Source organism: Lissotriton helveticus, chromosome 1_1 (assembly GCF_964261635.1).
Source record: "Lissotriton helveticus chromosome 1_1, aLisHel1.1, whole genome shotgun sequence".
Taxonomy (NCBI): Eukaryota; Metazoa; Chordata; class Amphibia; order Caudata; family Salamandridae; genus Lissotriton; species Lissotriton helveticus.
In genome coordinates, this window is record NC_136057.1 from 156,443,072 (window position 1) to 156,461,832 (window position 18,761).

General features: G+C 48.7%; 1 protein-coding gene across 7 annotated transcripts in view; it reads left to right on the forward strand.

Annotated features, from left to right (window-relative positions):
* SZT2 (SZT2 subunit of KICSTOR complex) overlaps positions 1–18,761 on the forward strand; it is an 804,663-nt gene that overhangs the window by 321,829 nt on the left and 464,073 nt on the right. For all 7 annotated transcript variants that reach the window (XM_078659317.1, XM_078659363.1, XM_078659315.1 and 4 more), the window contains 3 exons: positions 2,719–2,811; positions 3,609–3,690; positions 4,537–4,818. In XM_078659317.1, the coding sequence (XP_078515443.1) occupies positions 2,719–2,811; positions 3,609–3,690; positions 4,537–4,818 (457 nt within the window). The remainder of the gene's footprint in view (positions 1–2,718; positions 2,812–3,608; positions 3,691–4,536; positions 4,819–18,761) is intronic.

Below are 18,761 nucleotides of genomic sequence, written 5' to 3' on the forward strand. Positions count from 1 at the left end.
CCGACTTCATCAGCCCGCATGCCCTCCCCTCCGCTGACTACATCCTCCTGGGGGACCTCAACTTCCACCTGGAAAACAACAACGACCGCAACACCAGCACCCTGCTCGACAACCTCGCCAATCTTGGACTCAAGCAGCTGGTGTCCACCCCCACCCACCTCGCCGGACACACACTCGACGCAGTCTTCACATCCAGCACAGACATCACCTTCAGCCACGCCACAGAGCTCCAATGGACGGACCACAGCTGCGTCCACTTCACCTTCAAAAGAACGACGACCCACCACCACCAGCAACAGGCTGCCCGCAGAAGCTGGAACAAGATCACAGCCGACCAGCTCGCCACCTCCCTGAGCCAGCACCCTCCTGCCAGCTCAGCGAACCCCAGTCAGGCCGCCGACAACCTCACGAAGTGGATCGGCGACTGCGCGGACGAGCTCGCCCCGCTAAGGACCCCGCCCAGCAGACCCGGCAGCAAAAAAGCCCCATGGTTCACCGACGAACTCAAGAGCTCCAAGAAGAACTGCCGAACCATCGAGAAAGCCTGGATAAGGGAACCAACACCGGACAACTGGACCACCTTCAAGCTTGCCACCCGGAAGCACCACCAGATGATCCGCGCCGCCAAGAAAACTGCCTTCAAGGACCGGCTGGACAACAACGCACACAACTGCAAGGAACTCTTCAACATCGTGAAAGAGCTTTCCAACCCCAGCGCAGGAAACAACGACATCACCCCATCGCAAGACCTCTGCAACTCCCTCGCCTCATACTTCCACAACAAGATCGCGGACATACACAACAGCTTCAACAACCAACCAACGTACACCACGACCGAACCACCACCCCCCACCACCACCCTCCGCGCCTGGACTCCGATCAGCACCGAAGACACCGTCCGCACGATGAACTCCGTCCACTCCGGATCTCCGACCGACCCCTGCCCTCACCACGTCTTCAACAAGGCCGACGCTGTCATCGCACCCCACCTGCGAGACATCATCAACACATCCTTCGACACCGCCACCTTCCCTGAGAGCTGGAAGCACGCCGAACTCAGCGCTCTACTCAAGAAACCCACAGCGGACCCCACCGAACTCAAGAATTACCGCCCCATCTCGCTCCTCCCGTTTCCAGCCAAAGTCATCGAGAAGACCGTCAACAAGCAGCTGGCAGCCTTCCTTGAGACGAATGGTTCCCTCGACCCCTCACAGTCTGGCTTCCGAGCCAACCACAGCACCGAGACCGCCCTCATCGCCGCCACCGATGACATCCGAGCCCTGATGGACAACGGAGAAACAGCGGCCCTCATCCTCCTAGACCTCTCCGCGGCATTCGACACTGTCTGCCACCGCACCCTAGTACAGCGCCTCAGAAACGTCGGAATCCAGGAGAAGGCTCTGGGATGGATCATCTCCTTCCTAGACGGAAGAACGCAGAGAGTCCGCCTACCACCGTACAAGTCAGAGGCCACCGAAGTCATCTGCGGCGTCCCTCAAGGATCCTCGCTGAGCCCCACCCTCTTCAACGTCTACATGAGCCCCCTCGCGGCCATCGCACGCCAACACGACCTCAACATAATCTCCTACGCCGACGACACCCAGCTGATACTCTCCCTGACCAACGACCCTGCCGCCGCCAGAGCCAACCTGCACGAAGGGATGAAAGAGGTAGCCGAATGGATGACGACCAGCCGCCTGAAACTGAACTCAGACAAGACGGAGGTCCTCATCCTGGGCTCATCGCCCTCCGCCTGGGATGACTCCTGGTGGCCTCCCGCCCTGGGCACCGCACCCAAACCGACGGACCACGCACGCAACCTGGGCTTCATCCTGGACTCATCCCTCTCCATGACCAGGCAAGTCAACAACGTCTCCTCGGCGTGCTTCAACATCCTACGCATGCTACGGAAGATCTTCTGGTGGATCCCCACCGAGACCAGGAAGACCGTCACCCAGGCCCTCGTCACCAGTCGACTGGACTACGGCAACGCCCTCTACGCCGGTACCACCGCCAAGGTCCAGAAGAGACTCCAGCGGATCCAGAACGCCTCAGCCAGACTCATCCTCGACATCCCACGAACCAGCCACATCTCCGGACATCTGAGAGACCTGCATTGGCTCCCCGTCAACAAAAGAATCACCTTCCGCCTCCTCACCCACGCACACAAAGCCCTACACAACCAAGGCCCGAGCTACCTCAACAACCGTATCAACTTCTACGCTCCCAAACGCCACCTCCGATCAGCCAACCACGCCCTCGCTGCCGTCCCCCGCATCCGAAGAGCGACAACAGGAGGAAGGTCCTTCTCCTATCTGGCCGCCAAGACCTGGAACTCCCTCCCGACCAACCTGCGCCTGACCCAAGACCACCTCTCCTTCAGGAAGAAGCTGAAGACCTGGCTGTTCGAGCAGTAGCGGCACCCCCCTCCCCCCAGCGCCTTGAGACCCTACGGGTAAGTAGTGCGCTCTATAAATGTCTTTGATTGATTGATTGATTGTTGTGAGGTTCATGTTGAATTGTTATGTCCTCAGAATGTGTTATTCATATTATGCTTCTATTGCAATTGGTAGTGTGCTTTTTATTTTCTGCCATGCCATTTACATTATTCTGCGTACTATTCATGTGCTGTTGTATTTCACAGTCATTCGTTCAGTGTAGACTGTATGCTTGTCTGGACCCTGCTTGGCTTCACTCTTTTCACCACTTTTCCTCTAGGATAAATTTCTGGAGATTGGACGACTGCATTTCAAGACCGTGCCTTCGAATCCGCATTATTTCTTCTACTGCCCGCCATCGTCTAAGAAAGAGGTCAGTGGGTTATGCTTTGTTTATGATCAATTATTTGTCTGCTTGCACGTTTCTATTTATGGTTCAAAAGAATGACTGGGTGTCAGTTGGTGGTATAATTTTGTGCCAGGTGATGGGACTTTGTCCTTGTTTGAAAACGTACATTTAGTGATTCAATGTTAGTCTTTAGTTTTGCTTGTTTTTCATAGGACGATGATTTGACTGTTCACCCAATACTCTTGATTGTTTGAAAATATGGTAACCACAAGTACTTTGGAGTGGGTTAGCTATGTTTTCATTGTCAATTCATCATGCTTAGTTAGTGATTGATCACTTTTGGCTGGTACCTGATGAGAAACGGCTCCAACCTAAGTCCCCTTTGACTAACCTTTGATAGTGGCTGTTACAGGTGCTATTTTGTCTCTTGATAAATAATGCAATTCAAACAGCCTTTTGGTGGCGTTCGTGCTCAGCTGAAGTAGATGACTTCCTCAGTTTTAATTCTAGTTGCCTGTTACGGGCTAACTACACTCCATTGGCAGTTGTCATTTTATTTGTTTACACTGAGCATCAGCACACGAACAGTGGCTACCATTGGCCTTGATGGCTGGTCATACTATACTTTCCTTCTTTTTAGTTAATAATCTTCTTTTCAATTTTTAGCCATGGCTTTAGTTCTAAAATTGAAAACTTGTGAAACAGCGTTTACTCCAGCTAGTGATGATCATACCCCATCAGTGATGGTTGGAAAACTCTCTGTGGTGGGGCACTGCGAGGATCTACTTGCTAATCTACCGTCTCTTCTTCTCACTTCCCAGGAGGAGGCGCACCAGGATCATATGGACAGGAAGTGCAGCGACGACCTTGATGTGTCTGAAACAGAGATGGCCGCTGAAGATGGTAAAGCCCAGGCTCACGACTACAGAGCTTCAGAAAAATTAAGGATCTTCCTGCTGCATCGTCAGCATCCGGCCATTCATAGGACCTTGAGGGCCTTACAAACAATTAATTCCTTCAATTTGTATTTGCAAATTGATTGCGTAAGACCCATTGAAGCTGATTAATTGAGTACTGTTCCTTATTGGAATTTCATTCTGTAATCCAACCCTGTACATTGTAATTAGAAATAATGTGGCACATGTTTACGTTGCCTTATTTCACTGTCCCTGTCATTAGCGCATTACAGAGTGCATCTTGAACGTCAGAAGCTGAGAGTGAGCAGTTGAAAGTGATGCATTTCCATGCTGTTTTGTATCCTGTGCAGATGGATTTCCAGCAGCAAGCATGCCTAAGAAGATTTAATTTCCAAGCTGGTGCCTGTGCCAGGCTGGTGATTTCCCATAGTTTAAAAAAAAATATGAGACACTTCCGTTGAGGCAGGTTTTAGTGCAGGCCTACCCTAGAATATGAAAGCCAATGAATGGTTTGATCTGATCATGATCTGTAGGACCCTTACTCACTGACTGGGGAAAGGGCGATCATGGACGTTTTGAAAACAGAGTTATAGGTTCAGTGCTATCAGTCCTTTTGCCTTCATGTGAGAGCTGGGGTTGTCCTCACAGATGCATGTTGATGATATTCATTGTGGTGAGGATTGCATGTGGGTAGTGAAACTCTTGTAATCCAAGCTGCGCTAACATATTGCTCATTTCTGCATGTTAATGGTGTTAATTGTGCTGAGAATTGCTAATAGGAAATGGCACTTATTAGATCCAAGCTGTGCTAATATATTACTCCTTGCTGCAGGTAACATGTCTGGGGGCTGCATAGCAACAGAGAGCGATCCAGACCTGGAAGTGGAATACCGCGAGAAATCAGACCTTGATTTCCAGGACATTGACTCTCCGTCTGATTCCAACACAGTTAACCAGGATGATGACTCCTTCAGCGTGCTGGGAGGGGACTCGCTCAATGAGCAGGACCTGCTGGATCAAGAGATGCCACCACTGTTCGTGCAACTTATTTGTTCCGTGACACTTAGGAACCAGCATGGCTCCATGCCTGTGCAGACACTGCCCACATGTCTGGGTAAGAAGTGAAGTTCATATGCTGCGTGCATGGGGCAGGGTGAGAAGAAAAGGTGGGTCTTATACTGCCCTTGTATTTACTGGCCACAATCTGAGTTAAAAAAGAGAGGGTGGGCGCACCACATTAACAGTATTAGCTCCCATGTAGCAGAAACACCAAAATGTCCATCAGCTGTGCAGAAACTGCCTTGGTGGCTAGTTTAAGAGGAAGAGGTTTGGGGCTCTCTGCAGACACTCTCATTGTGCCTCACTAATTTTGTTTTCCTCTTTTATTTTGTGTAACATGTGAACCTAGCCCCAAGGGCAGCAGAATGCTATAAAGAAGAACAACATAGGTAGCAAATATTTGAGGATCCCCACACTTTCAGGGTATTGTACAATGCAAGGTGGTGTTTGGTTTGGTCATGAAGGGTTTTGAAACCTGTCCTAAATTGCACGAAAGAAGTATTAAGCCAGAGATTATTCTTGTGCCTGCGCATTTGCAGAGAACCAATTCTTTGCCTGTACATGCTGCAGCTTTAGATCTTTGATAAATTCACATGCTTGAATCATTCCATGTCATTGAGCTGGGTGTCCCATTAAAATAGCAATATTAAGAAATTCCTATGAAAAGAATAAAATCATTTCCCTCCCTTCGGTGCACAGCCACCTCATTAAAGATGACCCAAACTTAAACTAATGAGGTGACTGCAGCTTAGATTTGTACCTCACACCATGAGATGATCAGAGATCTTTCTCAGGTCATTTTTTTATACAGTAATTCTTTAGTTCCTGCTGCTTTGGCACTCTATACATCTGTGACTCAAGAAATTGATCTGTTGAAGCGGGAAGTTTTTTTTTGGACAGTCTTTGTTTCACCAAAGAAAGCCTTATTTAGACTTAGTGACTCATGTAGGAAGAAGAGACTGTTCGCTGAGGACCCACGTGGTGAACGTACATACTTTATTCATTCTCATCGTAAAACTTAAAACTGTAACGTATGTTAAACTTTTTCGTCAAAAACCTAGTATAACGGTTGCTTCATTTGCTGCAGAAGAGGAAAGCCGCTAATCAATGCTCTGAGGAGGAGGAATCATCTCAAATTAGTGTCTAGGAATGTAGACAATCATCAGTACGTCATTTTGAGGGCTTAATGCCCCTGAGAAATGCGTCTCAGGAAAATCCACCATCTCCCTTCATAGATCCTCCTCGAAATACTGTAAAGAGGTCTGTCAGGAAGTTCAAAAAAGCTTCTCAAGTTATCTTTTGAGGTGCATTTAAAATCCTTGCAGTGAGAGTCCCTCTGACGAGTGTGTGCCTTGACAACACGTCTAACTTTAAAGAATCATTAACATAGCTAACATTGCCAGCTTTGTCAACAACACCCTCAACCATGTCAACGGTACCATTGTCAATGATGTCACCAACAAGAAATCTACTGTTCACAATGAGGTCCTCGTCAGTGGTTCATTTCTGATTACGGTCAAACAGTCGAGGACGCCAGAAGAGTAATCTGTGTCTTTACCAGCTGGATCAACCAGCCTTATTTGACCCTGGACATGCATCTTCTATTTTTAAAGACATCCTCTACTGCTTACAGCTGAGTAACAACAGTAATACAATTAATAAAAAGACAAAAACTACAGTCATCTCCAAACATTTGACATGCAGTAAGAAGTGATCACAGGTCAGTGCCCACAGAAGAAAAAATCATAGGTATCATACCTATGCCTGGGTGGTGAGCTTCCCTCCGTTCGCGGAGTTTGCAAAGTTTTCTGCACTCCGCACCCTGCAGAGATCGCGGAGTGCAGAAAACTCTGCTTCACGATGTGCAGCTGAGTTTTTTCCCCCGCTCGCGATCGTGAACGGTAAGTTCGCAAGCACGAGCTGCCGCTCGGGTAGAATTTCTACCCGAGCGGCTAAAATACCACCACAAACTGCAGGTCACACTGCACTCCACCACTCGCGGAACTTCGCTGAGTTTGTTGTAACTTCGCCGTGTTCCGCGTAGCAAAACTCCGCGAACTACGCCCAGGCCTTTAACCCCAACACTCTCCTCTCATGGCACCGCAGGTGCAACAGCATCCTCAGAGGCAATATTCTGCAAATCCTGCCTCCTATCCCAGAAAGGTAGTCAGCAGCTCACCCCAAGCCTGCAGGTCGTCCTCCACCTTATCATGTCTGCATTTCCAGAGGCATACTTCTTATGCAACCGCACACTCACATACATTTCTCTTACCAAGCCATCCACACTAGGCCCCACCTTCCCTATCCAGCTCATTGCGACACTCCTTTTCGCCTATAGCATGACCAACTGCAAAAATGTAAATTCATGTTCGAGGCGTATGAGCTGCAGATTACACACTGTGCATAGATCGCCACCTAGTGTTGGGCCCGGATGTTTGCAGTTGTTTTTGTCCTGGAAAATCTTTGGAAATCACGGGATAGGTGACTCCTCCTTTGGATCACATTGCGCATGGGCATCGGATCCATCCTCAGATTGTTTTTTTCCGCCATCGGGCTCGGATGTGTTTCCTGCGCTCCGGTTCTCAACTGATTCTCCTTCGACGCGCATTCCTCACCGATTTCGACGGTATTGTTTTGAGCGCGTTTCCAATCGACGCTACTCTTCACGACTTCGAAGTCTTCGATTCCGGTCGTCGACGAAGGCTTTCGGGCCTACCTAGCCCTCATCTTCTGGATCACGGAAAGGACGCCATTTAAGAAGTGTCCTCGATGTGGGTCGAAGTTTCCCCACACCGATCCCCGTGAGGTGTGCAACCTTCGCCTCTCACCGGAGCACGAGGCCAGAGACTGTTCCACTTGTGCCTCCTTCCGCTCCAAGAAGACGATCCGGGACCGACGAGCTCGAAGAACAATGGCTCGCTCGTCATCTTCGATCCCAGAAGACATCTTCCAAGAGGGCGTCGACGTGCCAGAACAAGAGCAAGAGCATGGTATCGACAGCAACTCCGAGGCCGACGAATCAGAAGTCGAGGACATCACTCCAAAAAGGCTTCGGTCACACCCTCGCGCCCGGGTGCACACCGAGAGACTGCTTCTCATGTCCCGCCTTCGAGCTCGGCAAAGAAGCCTAATAAGCCTTTAGGCGACTCGGGCTCGAGTCAGCCTACCCCCGGTGCCGGCACACACCTACCGCCACCGAAAAGAAGCCATCTTCTTCCTCCACGCCAGCTGCTTCCACATCCAAGCATTTGGCGCCGAAGACTGGCACCGGCTCCTCGACGCCAAAACCACACTCAGAGCCGAGCAAAAAATTGCCACCGAAAGCACCCGACTGCCATGGCTCGGAGCTGAAAAAAGCTCTGGAACCGAAAAAAATCTCACGTTCCACCAGCTAAAGACACTGCAAAAGAACATGTTTCTAAGCCAAAAGATGCTACCGGTTCGGTGCCGAATTAGCCTACGGAACCAAAGACCTCAGCACCTAAGGATCTACCTCCCACAGAGGAACTTTTTCATCCAGATCCTGCACAGAAGACTCTTGTAAAGGACCCCAAAACTGGTTGATTGACTCTTAGTTCTAAAAAAACGACCATTAGACATGCCTGCACCAGCTCCTCATCCTAAGAAGGACATTGCAATCTCTCCTCTAAGGATACCTTCTCCTCCTCCACCTCTTACTCCTTCTCAACCTCCCGCCCTACCCCATCACTCCCCTACACCATCTCCTACCCCATTAGAGGAGGATGATGACGGGGGTAACACCTCTGATGACACAGGGGGTAGTGCACATAATGACCCACTAGATAATCCTAGTCCTCATGGCTCACCTGACCCTTGGGATGATATTAGCACCCTAGACGACCCTAATATGCCACAAGATGACATATACCCCTCTAGGCCTTCCCCACCAGAGGACACTATGGGTTTTAACCAGCTGGTCCATAGGGCTGCCCAATACCATGGGATTGACATGCATACTAATCCAGTAGAGGACGATTTCCTTATGGACACCTTTGACACCACACAAAGGTCCACAACCTTACCCATGCTTAAAAGGGTCATCAAGCATGGGACAGAAGTCTTCAAAGACCCAGTTAGGGCTCAAATAATCAACCCCTGAATCGAAAAAATATATAAGGCAGTCCCCTCAGATCCAGCCTACATTAAAGGGCCTGTGCCACTAGACTCTCTTGTAGTCTCCAACACACGCAAGAGAGCCAATTCCCAAACATCAGTTGAGGCTTCCCCACCAGATAAAGAGTCTAAGCTCCTTGACACCTCAGGCAAAAGAACAGCGTCACAGGCCGCAAACATATGGCGCATTGCCAATACTCAGGCACTACTAGCAAGATATGACAGGGCACATTATGATGAGTTAGAATCCATAATGCAGCACCTTCACCACAAGTACAAAAATAGGGCCAATGAACTTATACAAGAAGGTAAAACTATTACCAATACCTCTATTTGTTGTGCCCTAGATGCATCAGATACTGCGTCAAGGGCGATAAACACCAATGTCCTCTTGCGTAGGCATGCCTGGCTACGCATTTCAGGTTTCAAACCTGAAGTGCAGAATGTTGATGAGCAACATTTATTTGGACCTAATGTGGACGTATCCCTTGAAAAAATGAAAAAAGATACGGACACAGCAAAATCTTTGGGAGCCTTGCAGTCGCAAGCTCCCAAACGCTCCTTTCGTCGCTCATCATACAGAAGTAACACCAGAGGCTACTCCACAGATTGTCCCTCTACTTCTTACAAAGCCCCTACACAATCCACTTACAATAGGGACTACCAAAGAGGGGGTTAAAGGGGCATCAACAACAAAGGCAGAGGCAAAACTAACAACTCCCGCTCTCCCTCCACCCCTGCCCAATGACTTCCCTCCACTTACCCACCACATTCCACTCCAGTTGGGGAAAGACTACAACAATTCCTTCCGCTCTGGACCAACAATCCATCAGACAGGTGGGTGCAACAAATAATTCAATCAGGTTACTGTCTCGAACTAACATCTACCCCCCCAAACATACCACCCAAACAGCGGCCAATGTCGCAAGAACACTTGCTTCTCCTAAGGCATGAGGTGATATCCCTCCTACAAAAAAGTGCAATAGAACTAGTTCCACCACATCAACGAAACAAGGGAGTTTACTCCCTATACTTTCTTATCCCAAAAAAGGACGGCTCTCGAAGGCCTATTCTAGACCTCAGGCCACTAAACCTGTACATACAATCAGACCACTTCCACATGGTGACACTTAAGCAGGTCCTTCCTCTCCTTTTACAAAACTTAATTGACACTATAGATCTCAAGGACAACTATTTTCACATTCCTATTCACACAGCTCACAGAAAGTATCTCAGATCTGTACTAGACGGTCACCACTATCAATTCAAGGTGCTCCCATTCGGAGTCACAACAGCACCAAGAGTGTTTACCAAGTGCCTAGCAGTAGTAGCAGCACACTTAAGAAGACAGCACATTCACGTCTTCCCATGCTTGACGACTGGCTCATAAAAGCCAGCTCATACAGTCAGTGTGTGCAACACACTCACACAACCATCCAACTACCCCACAACTTGGGGTTCACAGTAAACCACACCAAGTCCCATCTGCGACCGTCCCATGTACAACAATATCTCGGTGCCACAATAAACACCTCAACAGCGCTAGCTTATCCCTCTCCTGCCAGGATAGCAAACATGCATTCTCTTCTAACAAAATTCCAACCACAACACTCTCTTCCAGCTCGAGTGTTCATGCAACTCATATGAATGATGGCCTCTTGCATATTCACAGTGCCTCATGCAAGACTACTGATGCGTCCTCTTCAAGAGTGCTTAGCACAACAATGGAACCAGGCTCAAGGTCAATTACAAGACCTAATGTTGGTAAACCCTCGAACTCACCGCTCTCTGCAATGGTGGAACACCAAAAACCTTTCCAAGGGACGACCGTTCCTAGAGACAGTTCCTCAAATAGTCATAACAGCGGACGCATCACTCTCCGGCTGGGGAGCTCACCTACTGCAGTACACCATGCAGGGCAGGTGGACACCGCAGCAAAAATTACTCCACATGAACGATCTGGAGTTACTAGCCCTAAAAGCATTCCAAAAGCAGATAATGAGCAAAGCTCTCTTCGACGGCACAGACAATATGACAGCCATGTACTACATAAACAAACAAGGAGGGACACACTCTCTGCAACTCTCTCTGTTAGCACAGCAGATATGGAGATGGGCTATTCCTCTAAACATCTTTCTCCTAGCCCAGCATGTTCCAGGTGTACAAAACACAATAGCCGATCTTTTAAGCCGTCAAACACAACAAAGCCACGAGTGGGAACTCCCTCCACAAGTTCTTAAACCGTTCTTTCAAATGTGGGGACAACCTCAGATAGATCTCTTCGCCACCCACGAAAACGCCAAATGCCCAAGCTTCGCTGTCAGATATCCACACCCGCTGTCCAAAGGCTATGCGATATGGATGAACTGGTCCGGCAAATTTGCGTACGCTTTTCCACCTCTCCTACTGTTTCCACTAGTAGTACGCAAACTACAGCAATATTCCCTGACACTCATTCTAGTTGCTCCAACTTAGGCCAGACAACCGTGGTACACGACACTGCTGCAACTTTCCGTGGTACCGCACCAAAAGCTATACCTGTCGCCACGCTTACTAACCCAGAACCATGGAGAGATCAGACACCCAGACCCAGCTCAGCTCAACCTAGCGATCTGGCTCCTGAGGTCATAGAGTTCGGTTACCTTAACCTTCCCCCTGACTGTATGAACGTTATTAAAGAAGCAAGACGTCCCACCACTAGGGCATGTTATGCAGCCAAGTGGAAACGTTTTGTAATATACTGTCATAACAACCACATAAATCCTTTAGATGTGTCTATTCAACACATCATAGGATACTTACTACACCTCCAAAGATGTAACTTAGCGTACACGTCTATTAGACTGCACCTTGCTGCAATTGCAGCATACCTACAACATAGCCAACATCTATCACTTTTTAGAGTACCTGCCATAAAGGCTTTTATGGAAGGCCTCAAATAAGAATAATTCCTCCCAGAACACCACCTTCACCGGTGTGGAATTTAAACATTGTTCTCACACGGTTAATGGGATTTCCCTTTGAACCTTTACACAAATGTGAATTGCAATTCTTAACTTGGAAAGTTGCTTTCCTAGTAGCTATTACTTTTCTCAGAAGAGTTAGTGAGCTACAAGCATTCACCATTCAAGAACCTTTTCTGCAAATGCACCATAATAAGGTTGTTCTCCGAACTAATCTTAAATTCCTTCCAAAAGTAATTTCACCCTTCCATCTCAATCTGTAGAGCTGCCCGTATTCTTCTCGCAGCCACAAACAGTCGCAGAAAGAGCTCTTCATACTTTAGATGTTACTACATTGAAAGAACACAACCTTTTCATAAAACTATACAACTTTTTGTGTCCTTTTCACCACCACACAAAGGCAACCCCATATCAAAATCTGGGATAGCTAGGTGGATTGTCAAATACATATAGATTTGCTACAATAAAGCTAAACGTACATTATCTGTTCCTCCTAAAGCCCATTCTACAAGAAAGATAGGGGCTTCAATGGCATTTTTAGGGAACATTCCCTTAGATGACATCTTCAAAGCAGCTACATAGTCTACACCGCACACATTCACAAAACACTATTGTGTAGATGTGCAAACTAAACAACAAGCTACTGTGGGCCAGGCTGTACTCAAAACACCGTTTCAAACTACTGCAACAGATACAGGTAGTCGCCGCTAAGTGTGGGTACTGGTTTTCAATCTAAGCACAGTGTGTATTCTGCAGCTCATATGCCTTGAACGGAAAATGCTACTTACCAGTATGCATCTGTTCTTGGCATGTAGAGCTGCAGAGTTACACACGCCCACCCGCCTCCCCGGCTGCCTTTTATCTGTTCCAGTATTATCTTAATTAGATACAGCTTACATGGACATCCTTCCTTTTCTTGCAAAGCTCCATCATTTCCCTAATGGCGAAAAACAATCGGAGGATGGAGCCGATGCCCATGCGCAATGTGATCCAAAGGAGGAGTCATCTATCCCGTGACTTCCAAAGACTTTCCAGGACAAAAACAACTGCAAACATCCAGGCCCAACACTAGGTGGCGATCTATGCACAGTTTGTAACTCTGCAGCTCTACATGCCACAAACAGATGCATACTGGTAAGTAGCATTTTCCTTCTTTTGTTTTTAGGTCTCGGCTAGAAGCGCGCAAAGCGCGTTCTTGCCAAGAACTATAGTCGTCGGCTCAGCCGACAATGGAGACGAGAGCTGGCCAGGCGCGCAGCATCGTCAATGGGAGAGGGAGAGACAAGAGCTGGCAACGCGCGCATGGGATTTGGTCGCGTGCGTGAGTCAGTCTCCATTTTAGTCTCGGAGCTGCCGATGTGTACGCTCACGGCGACGGCGTCTCCGCCGCGCGCCGATGACTGCTCTCTTCCTGGCCGGCTTCACGGAAGGCAGCATCACGTGATTCGCGTTCACCACCAACGGCAGCAGCAGCAGAATCGCCATGTCGGTGCACTACGGAGCAGTAGAAAGATGCATGCAACTTACTTCTTTGCGTGCCAGTTGCCGAGATTACTGCACAATAATGCTATGTTTACATGGCAACCCTCGTCGCCATTTAAACGGTGGGCAGAACATCGTGCAGAACTCCCTGCCCTTCCAGCGAGTCCCTGAACAGGTTTACAGCATTAAATGCAATGCCCGCAGTGTCAACAGTCCTACGTGCCTGGCTGCGTCTCGAGGCCGATGCCAGCCCTGGGTGTTCAGGGGCACACGGTGCGCTCTTTCAGGCATTGAGATGTTCTTTCCTGCTGCAGCTGCTGTCGTCCTGCTCCGCCGCGCCCACTCCCAGGGTCTGCATCCGGCTGCTACCTCCTACCTCAAGGGACCGTCAAACGCCTCCCTGGGCTCCAGGCTGAGCCCTGGCCGCCCGGGTAGGCACCGCCCCTCTCCGCCTTCTGTACAGACTCACGGGAGCCACGTAAGCGGCACGGGCCGAGCTGGCCGGTCCCTCTCTTGGACTCGGTCTGCAAGTGTTGGGCTGGCATAACAGAGGGCGGCAGCAGCAGCACGCGGACATGCATCAGGCTGCCCCTAGCGCTACCAGTGCTTAACAGGCACTACATGGGCAGAGCTAGACAGCGCTGACTAGCACTCTATATTACAGGCAACTTTGCTTAGCATAAGCAACAGCTAACCATTCACAAACAATGTTTATATACCAATTGCAAATTAAAAAAAAGAATTAATGCAAAGCATTGTCATTTACAATGCCAGTAACTCAAACTTTAATGCTGCAAGACCTATTGCATTGTAAATGCTTGTTATGCTTCTTAACATATCCCAACAGCCAAATGACCGGATCCAGCTCAATTGCAGCCCCAAGGACCATGGCCACTCATCTCACAACAGACTCCTAAAAAGTGTTAACCAAGGGACAGCACCAGGCAAGGTGCAAGAAAGACACCACCGGGGCCTGACACTCATGGCAACGACTTGGCCTACTGGAGTCTAATCTGTGCTGCAGCACCGGTGTAACATACTTGCGGTGCAAGAAATTAAAATGGACCAGTTTAAATAATGTGTTACAGGGTACAGTCTGGACCTTAGAGCAAAACCTGCTCCTCTGTGTATCTTCCAAGGGCACCCCTTGTTGCTCCTCCCCCCAAGCAGCCCTGGCCGGGAACAGGATTCGGGGTTTGTCAGTGATCAATGAGCTGTACAGGGGCAAGACCAAATGGCGGGCTCCTCCCAACTCCAACAACCCTTGGAACAAGAGTAAAGTAGATGGGGCAGCCTCGTTTCCCTAGTTATGCCAGATATACCGTCATACGTTAAAAAATGCCTATTCCCTATCCCAAAGGCCTCCTGAGCATCGCCCTATTGTCTGTAATACTTAGACTCCGGGACTAGATCTATTTTCTTTTGGTGCCAGCCCCTCCTGGGTTGTTCTCCCCAGTAGGGAGTTGCCATGGACCTCTCTGTTGTGGGTTGTTGTGGTCCTTGGCTTGTTCCCCGGCGTTTTTCTCCACATCTGCGCTGCTTTTGCGCAGGGATTCCTACGTTCCACTGGCACTCCTAAATGTGGCGGACTCGTGGAGCCGGTTCTCCTTGTACATATTTTCCTGGCATCTAGGACCCATGAACTGGTCCTAAGTACTCCCTTGTTAGGCTGGTCTTTTCTTCTAAATTGTCCTGGAGAGGACTGCTCTCTCTTTCCGGACTGACTGCAGACGCTGCTTAGAGCCCGGACTAGTTCCACTTTCTGAATAAGCTGCAGGTACTTTTACCCGAGTGCCTGAGTTTGGACGGGTTTCAGCACCTTCTCCAGGCTGTGATGTGCCATGTTATTCCTCATGGCTTGTTATGTTATGTTGCCCAAATTTATAACGCGCACAGCTACCCGGAAGTGTCCCGGCGAGGTAGACCAATGCAGGTTCTTTCACGCCCTAAGGTTCAGTTCTACTCCATGCGAGGTGCTGCACTTTCTTTTAATCAAAAAGCACAAGATGATGGACGCAATGTTGCACAATGGCAAAATATTCACCCCCAGTCACAGATCTGTGTTTAATCCATCATTTTTTTGCTCACCAAGCCACCCCAGTTCAGACATGGCCATATGCAAATCAGTCTTGACCCTGTGCCTCATGGGAACAGTCCAGCCCGAACTGCCAAGCCATGTTTTCCCTGGACCGGAATCGAGCATCCTAGGACCGGTTTCTGGCTATCAGCCGTCTTCAGGCAGGATAGCTTGACTCCATCGTTTTTGGCCAGTATAGGTGTGGCAGGGTATACTCAGACATGAGTCCCTTGCTCACTGCTCCATCAGGATTCAAGCAAGCCGGGCCGACGACGGCTGAAATGCCAGAAACCGGTCCCCGGAAGCTTGTCTCCTTTCTGGTGAAGAATTGGCTTGGTAGTTTGGTCTGCCCTGTTCCCATGATGCACTGGGCCAGGGACAGACTAATTTGCATATAGCCAGGTTCTGAGCTGGGATGGGGCAGTGAGCTAAATAACGGTGATGGATCAAGCCCTGATCTTTGGACTGGGTAAGAGTGGTCTGCTTAATTCAGACACTCTGTTCATCACCACCCCCTTTTCTGAATCTTTCAAGGTTCTGCATTTTTTTTTTCACTCCGGTGCAAGCGTTTTGGCTTGGTGATTTTCTTCTATCATCCCCTCTACATGTGGGGGTTTTCGTGTTATTCTGGATGGGCTGTGGTGCTCTAGCCTTCCCTTGATTCCTGCTCTCTTCAGGGCACAGAGGTCTGGTGGTTGGCTGCGCTGTCATTTTGTCCCCACTGTGTTTCATCATTTGGTAGACGACACTCCTTTGGTCATGTTGTTGACCACTAGGTTCTTTCTGGACCTTGGTGTGGTTTAGTCGCAGTCCCGCCTCCTCCATGGGTATGGCATCGGTATCTATTCTAAGTTAAGGAATCTGTGGCTAGACGTCTTTTTCAGATGAACAAGTTACTTACCTTCGGTAAAGATGTATCTGGTAGAGACATAGTCTAGCCGCATATTCCTTAACGCCCGCCCGTCCTCCCCGTCCTGCGACAACGTTTCCAGGTTGGGCTTCTTTCCTTCGCCTCCCTTTGGGTGGCTGTATTCCTCTGCGAGGTGACGTTTCCTCTTCACTCCGACTCACGAGGCTACATTCTGTTTCGTGGCTATGCTCTGCCCATTCTTGTGATTGGACGGTATGCTCATATGGCATGTGTCCTTTACAACCCTTATCCTGGGTTGTCCGATGTGAGTCGTATTTATTCTCTCTTCTATCTATTTCAACCGCTTGAGGCCTCTTGCCTCCCATGCACTCTAGCGGTTCCAGTCTCCGACAAAGCTGCCTTCGGCAGATCCATTATTTGGATTTGACGGACTACTTTTAGGTGACGCTTTATAGTAGTTTGTCCTTGCTCCTGGATTTTGGACTGGTTGTCCTTCACTGTCATTTCTTGTGGTTGCAGCCTGTCTGCCGGCAGCTGTGCCTCTGGTGGCACAGACTCACACAGGTCAAGGGTTCTATACTGCCTATGCTCTGCATCTTCTTATGCCTCCAGGGGAAGTTGGAACTTTACACTTGCGGGGGTTCCTCTCAGAGTGGTGCTCTGTTCTTTCCCTCCCTCAGTTTACAGTATACAGTGCTTGGCACTGTCTCTCTATGGTGATGTTTATTCACCATACCTTGTTTTTTCTTTTTCTGCACACTGTTCCCATATTTTCACAGTTTTGGTGATGGCTTCGTGTTCTGACGCAGAAAAGTCTTCTGACGAAAATTGATGTCCGGGGTGGGGCATATATGGCTGACGTCACGTCCATGGACGATGTCAGGGCGGAGCAGAGGTGCTGCTGCGCAAAATTTTCTGGACCAGTCTGATGCGTGGGTATATTCTAAGTTAAGGAATCTGCGGCTAGACTATTCTCTACCAGATACATCATTACCGAAGGTAAGTAACTTGTTGGTCTACAAAAAAACTCACCTTTTAAAAAAGTGTCAAGGAAACGTAAGATGGAGCATATCCTACAACCTACAATCCTCTCCTATTACTAAGCTGAGAGATATAGCAGTAGTGATTAAGAACAATGTTACCTATACTGTTACAGATGCCTAGGGAGATGAGGAGAGCCCATATCGGATCCTGATTGGAAACCTACAAGGTCATCTAATCACTTTGCAGGATATATGCCTCTGTTGCTGCCCAGGAAACAAAAACCACTAAAAGTTCATGATGTCTTGGCAGCAGTAGCAAGGTAGGGGATTATCTTGAACTCCGACAACAATGCGGTTTGCGAACTTCAGAAAGTAGTGAAAGAAATCTCTAGCAGAGGTAGGTATGCAGGATGCATGGCGAGAGTTGCTCAACACTGACATATAATAAACATACTATTCTCACATCCACCAGACACACTCCCTCATCGACTGTCTTAGTTAGCAGTGCACTCCTGGCTGGGGTGCATCTGGTTGACATTTGCGCTATTGTTGTCCGGACCACGCCCCGGTCTCAGTGCTGCTGGAATTAGAGGTCTGTCAGGGATGGAACCTTCACCCTTCCTAATCAAGAAACCTAGTAACACGAAATGGAATTGGACAACTTATAGATGAATACTTTGCTTTCAATGAATTGGGGAGATCTTGATTGGTGGAGTCTGGGATACCCGTAAGGTAGTGATCACAAGCCGGTTCATAACTATTGCAGCTAATCGACTCCACCTCCGTAAGCTGGAGGTACAGAAACTCCAGCAGGAAATTCAAGACTTGGAACAGGACTGGGAACGAAATCCCACACTCCAGACCACAAGTAAGATGGTTGCCACAAGCGACCAGCTGCACACAAATTATATGAATAAGGTTGAACTTGCTTTCTTTATCCTTGAAGAAACAAGCTTACTTCACCAAGCCAGACACACAACTAGCTGGTGTGTTGTGGGGTAAGCAGGTGAGGGAATACATAAAAGAAATCCAAGCCACTTCTGGTGGGACATTAGCTGAAGCAAAGACCAGCTTGATGAATTGTGCCATTTCTGCTACAGCTTATACTTGGAAACTTGTTCTCTGACGCGACAGCTAGACTATCTTCAAGACATCCGTCTCCCTAGGGTCACAGATTTGCAAAGAGGGGTTTTGTACCGGCCTATACAATTGGAGAAAATCAAGCAGCCATAAAACCCTGAAGCATAATAAAGCAAGTCAACCTCTATTGGAGAGTCAATCATATTGGTTCTCCCTTAGGCAGGCAAGGACACTGGATTGTGCAGGGCTCTGGGGACGAGCTCCCTATTTGGTGGCAATTCCAGAGTGTGTGTTCCTTCTGAGAGGGGGTGGCTTATATGTTGAATATTTTGGGTACCCGCTCCTTCCCTCCACAGACGATTGAAGCCAACTAAATGCGATCCTTGTCGAAAACCTGCTGGCACCTGG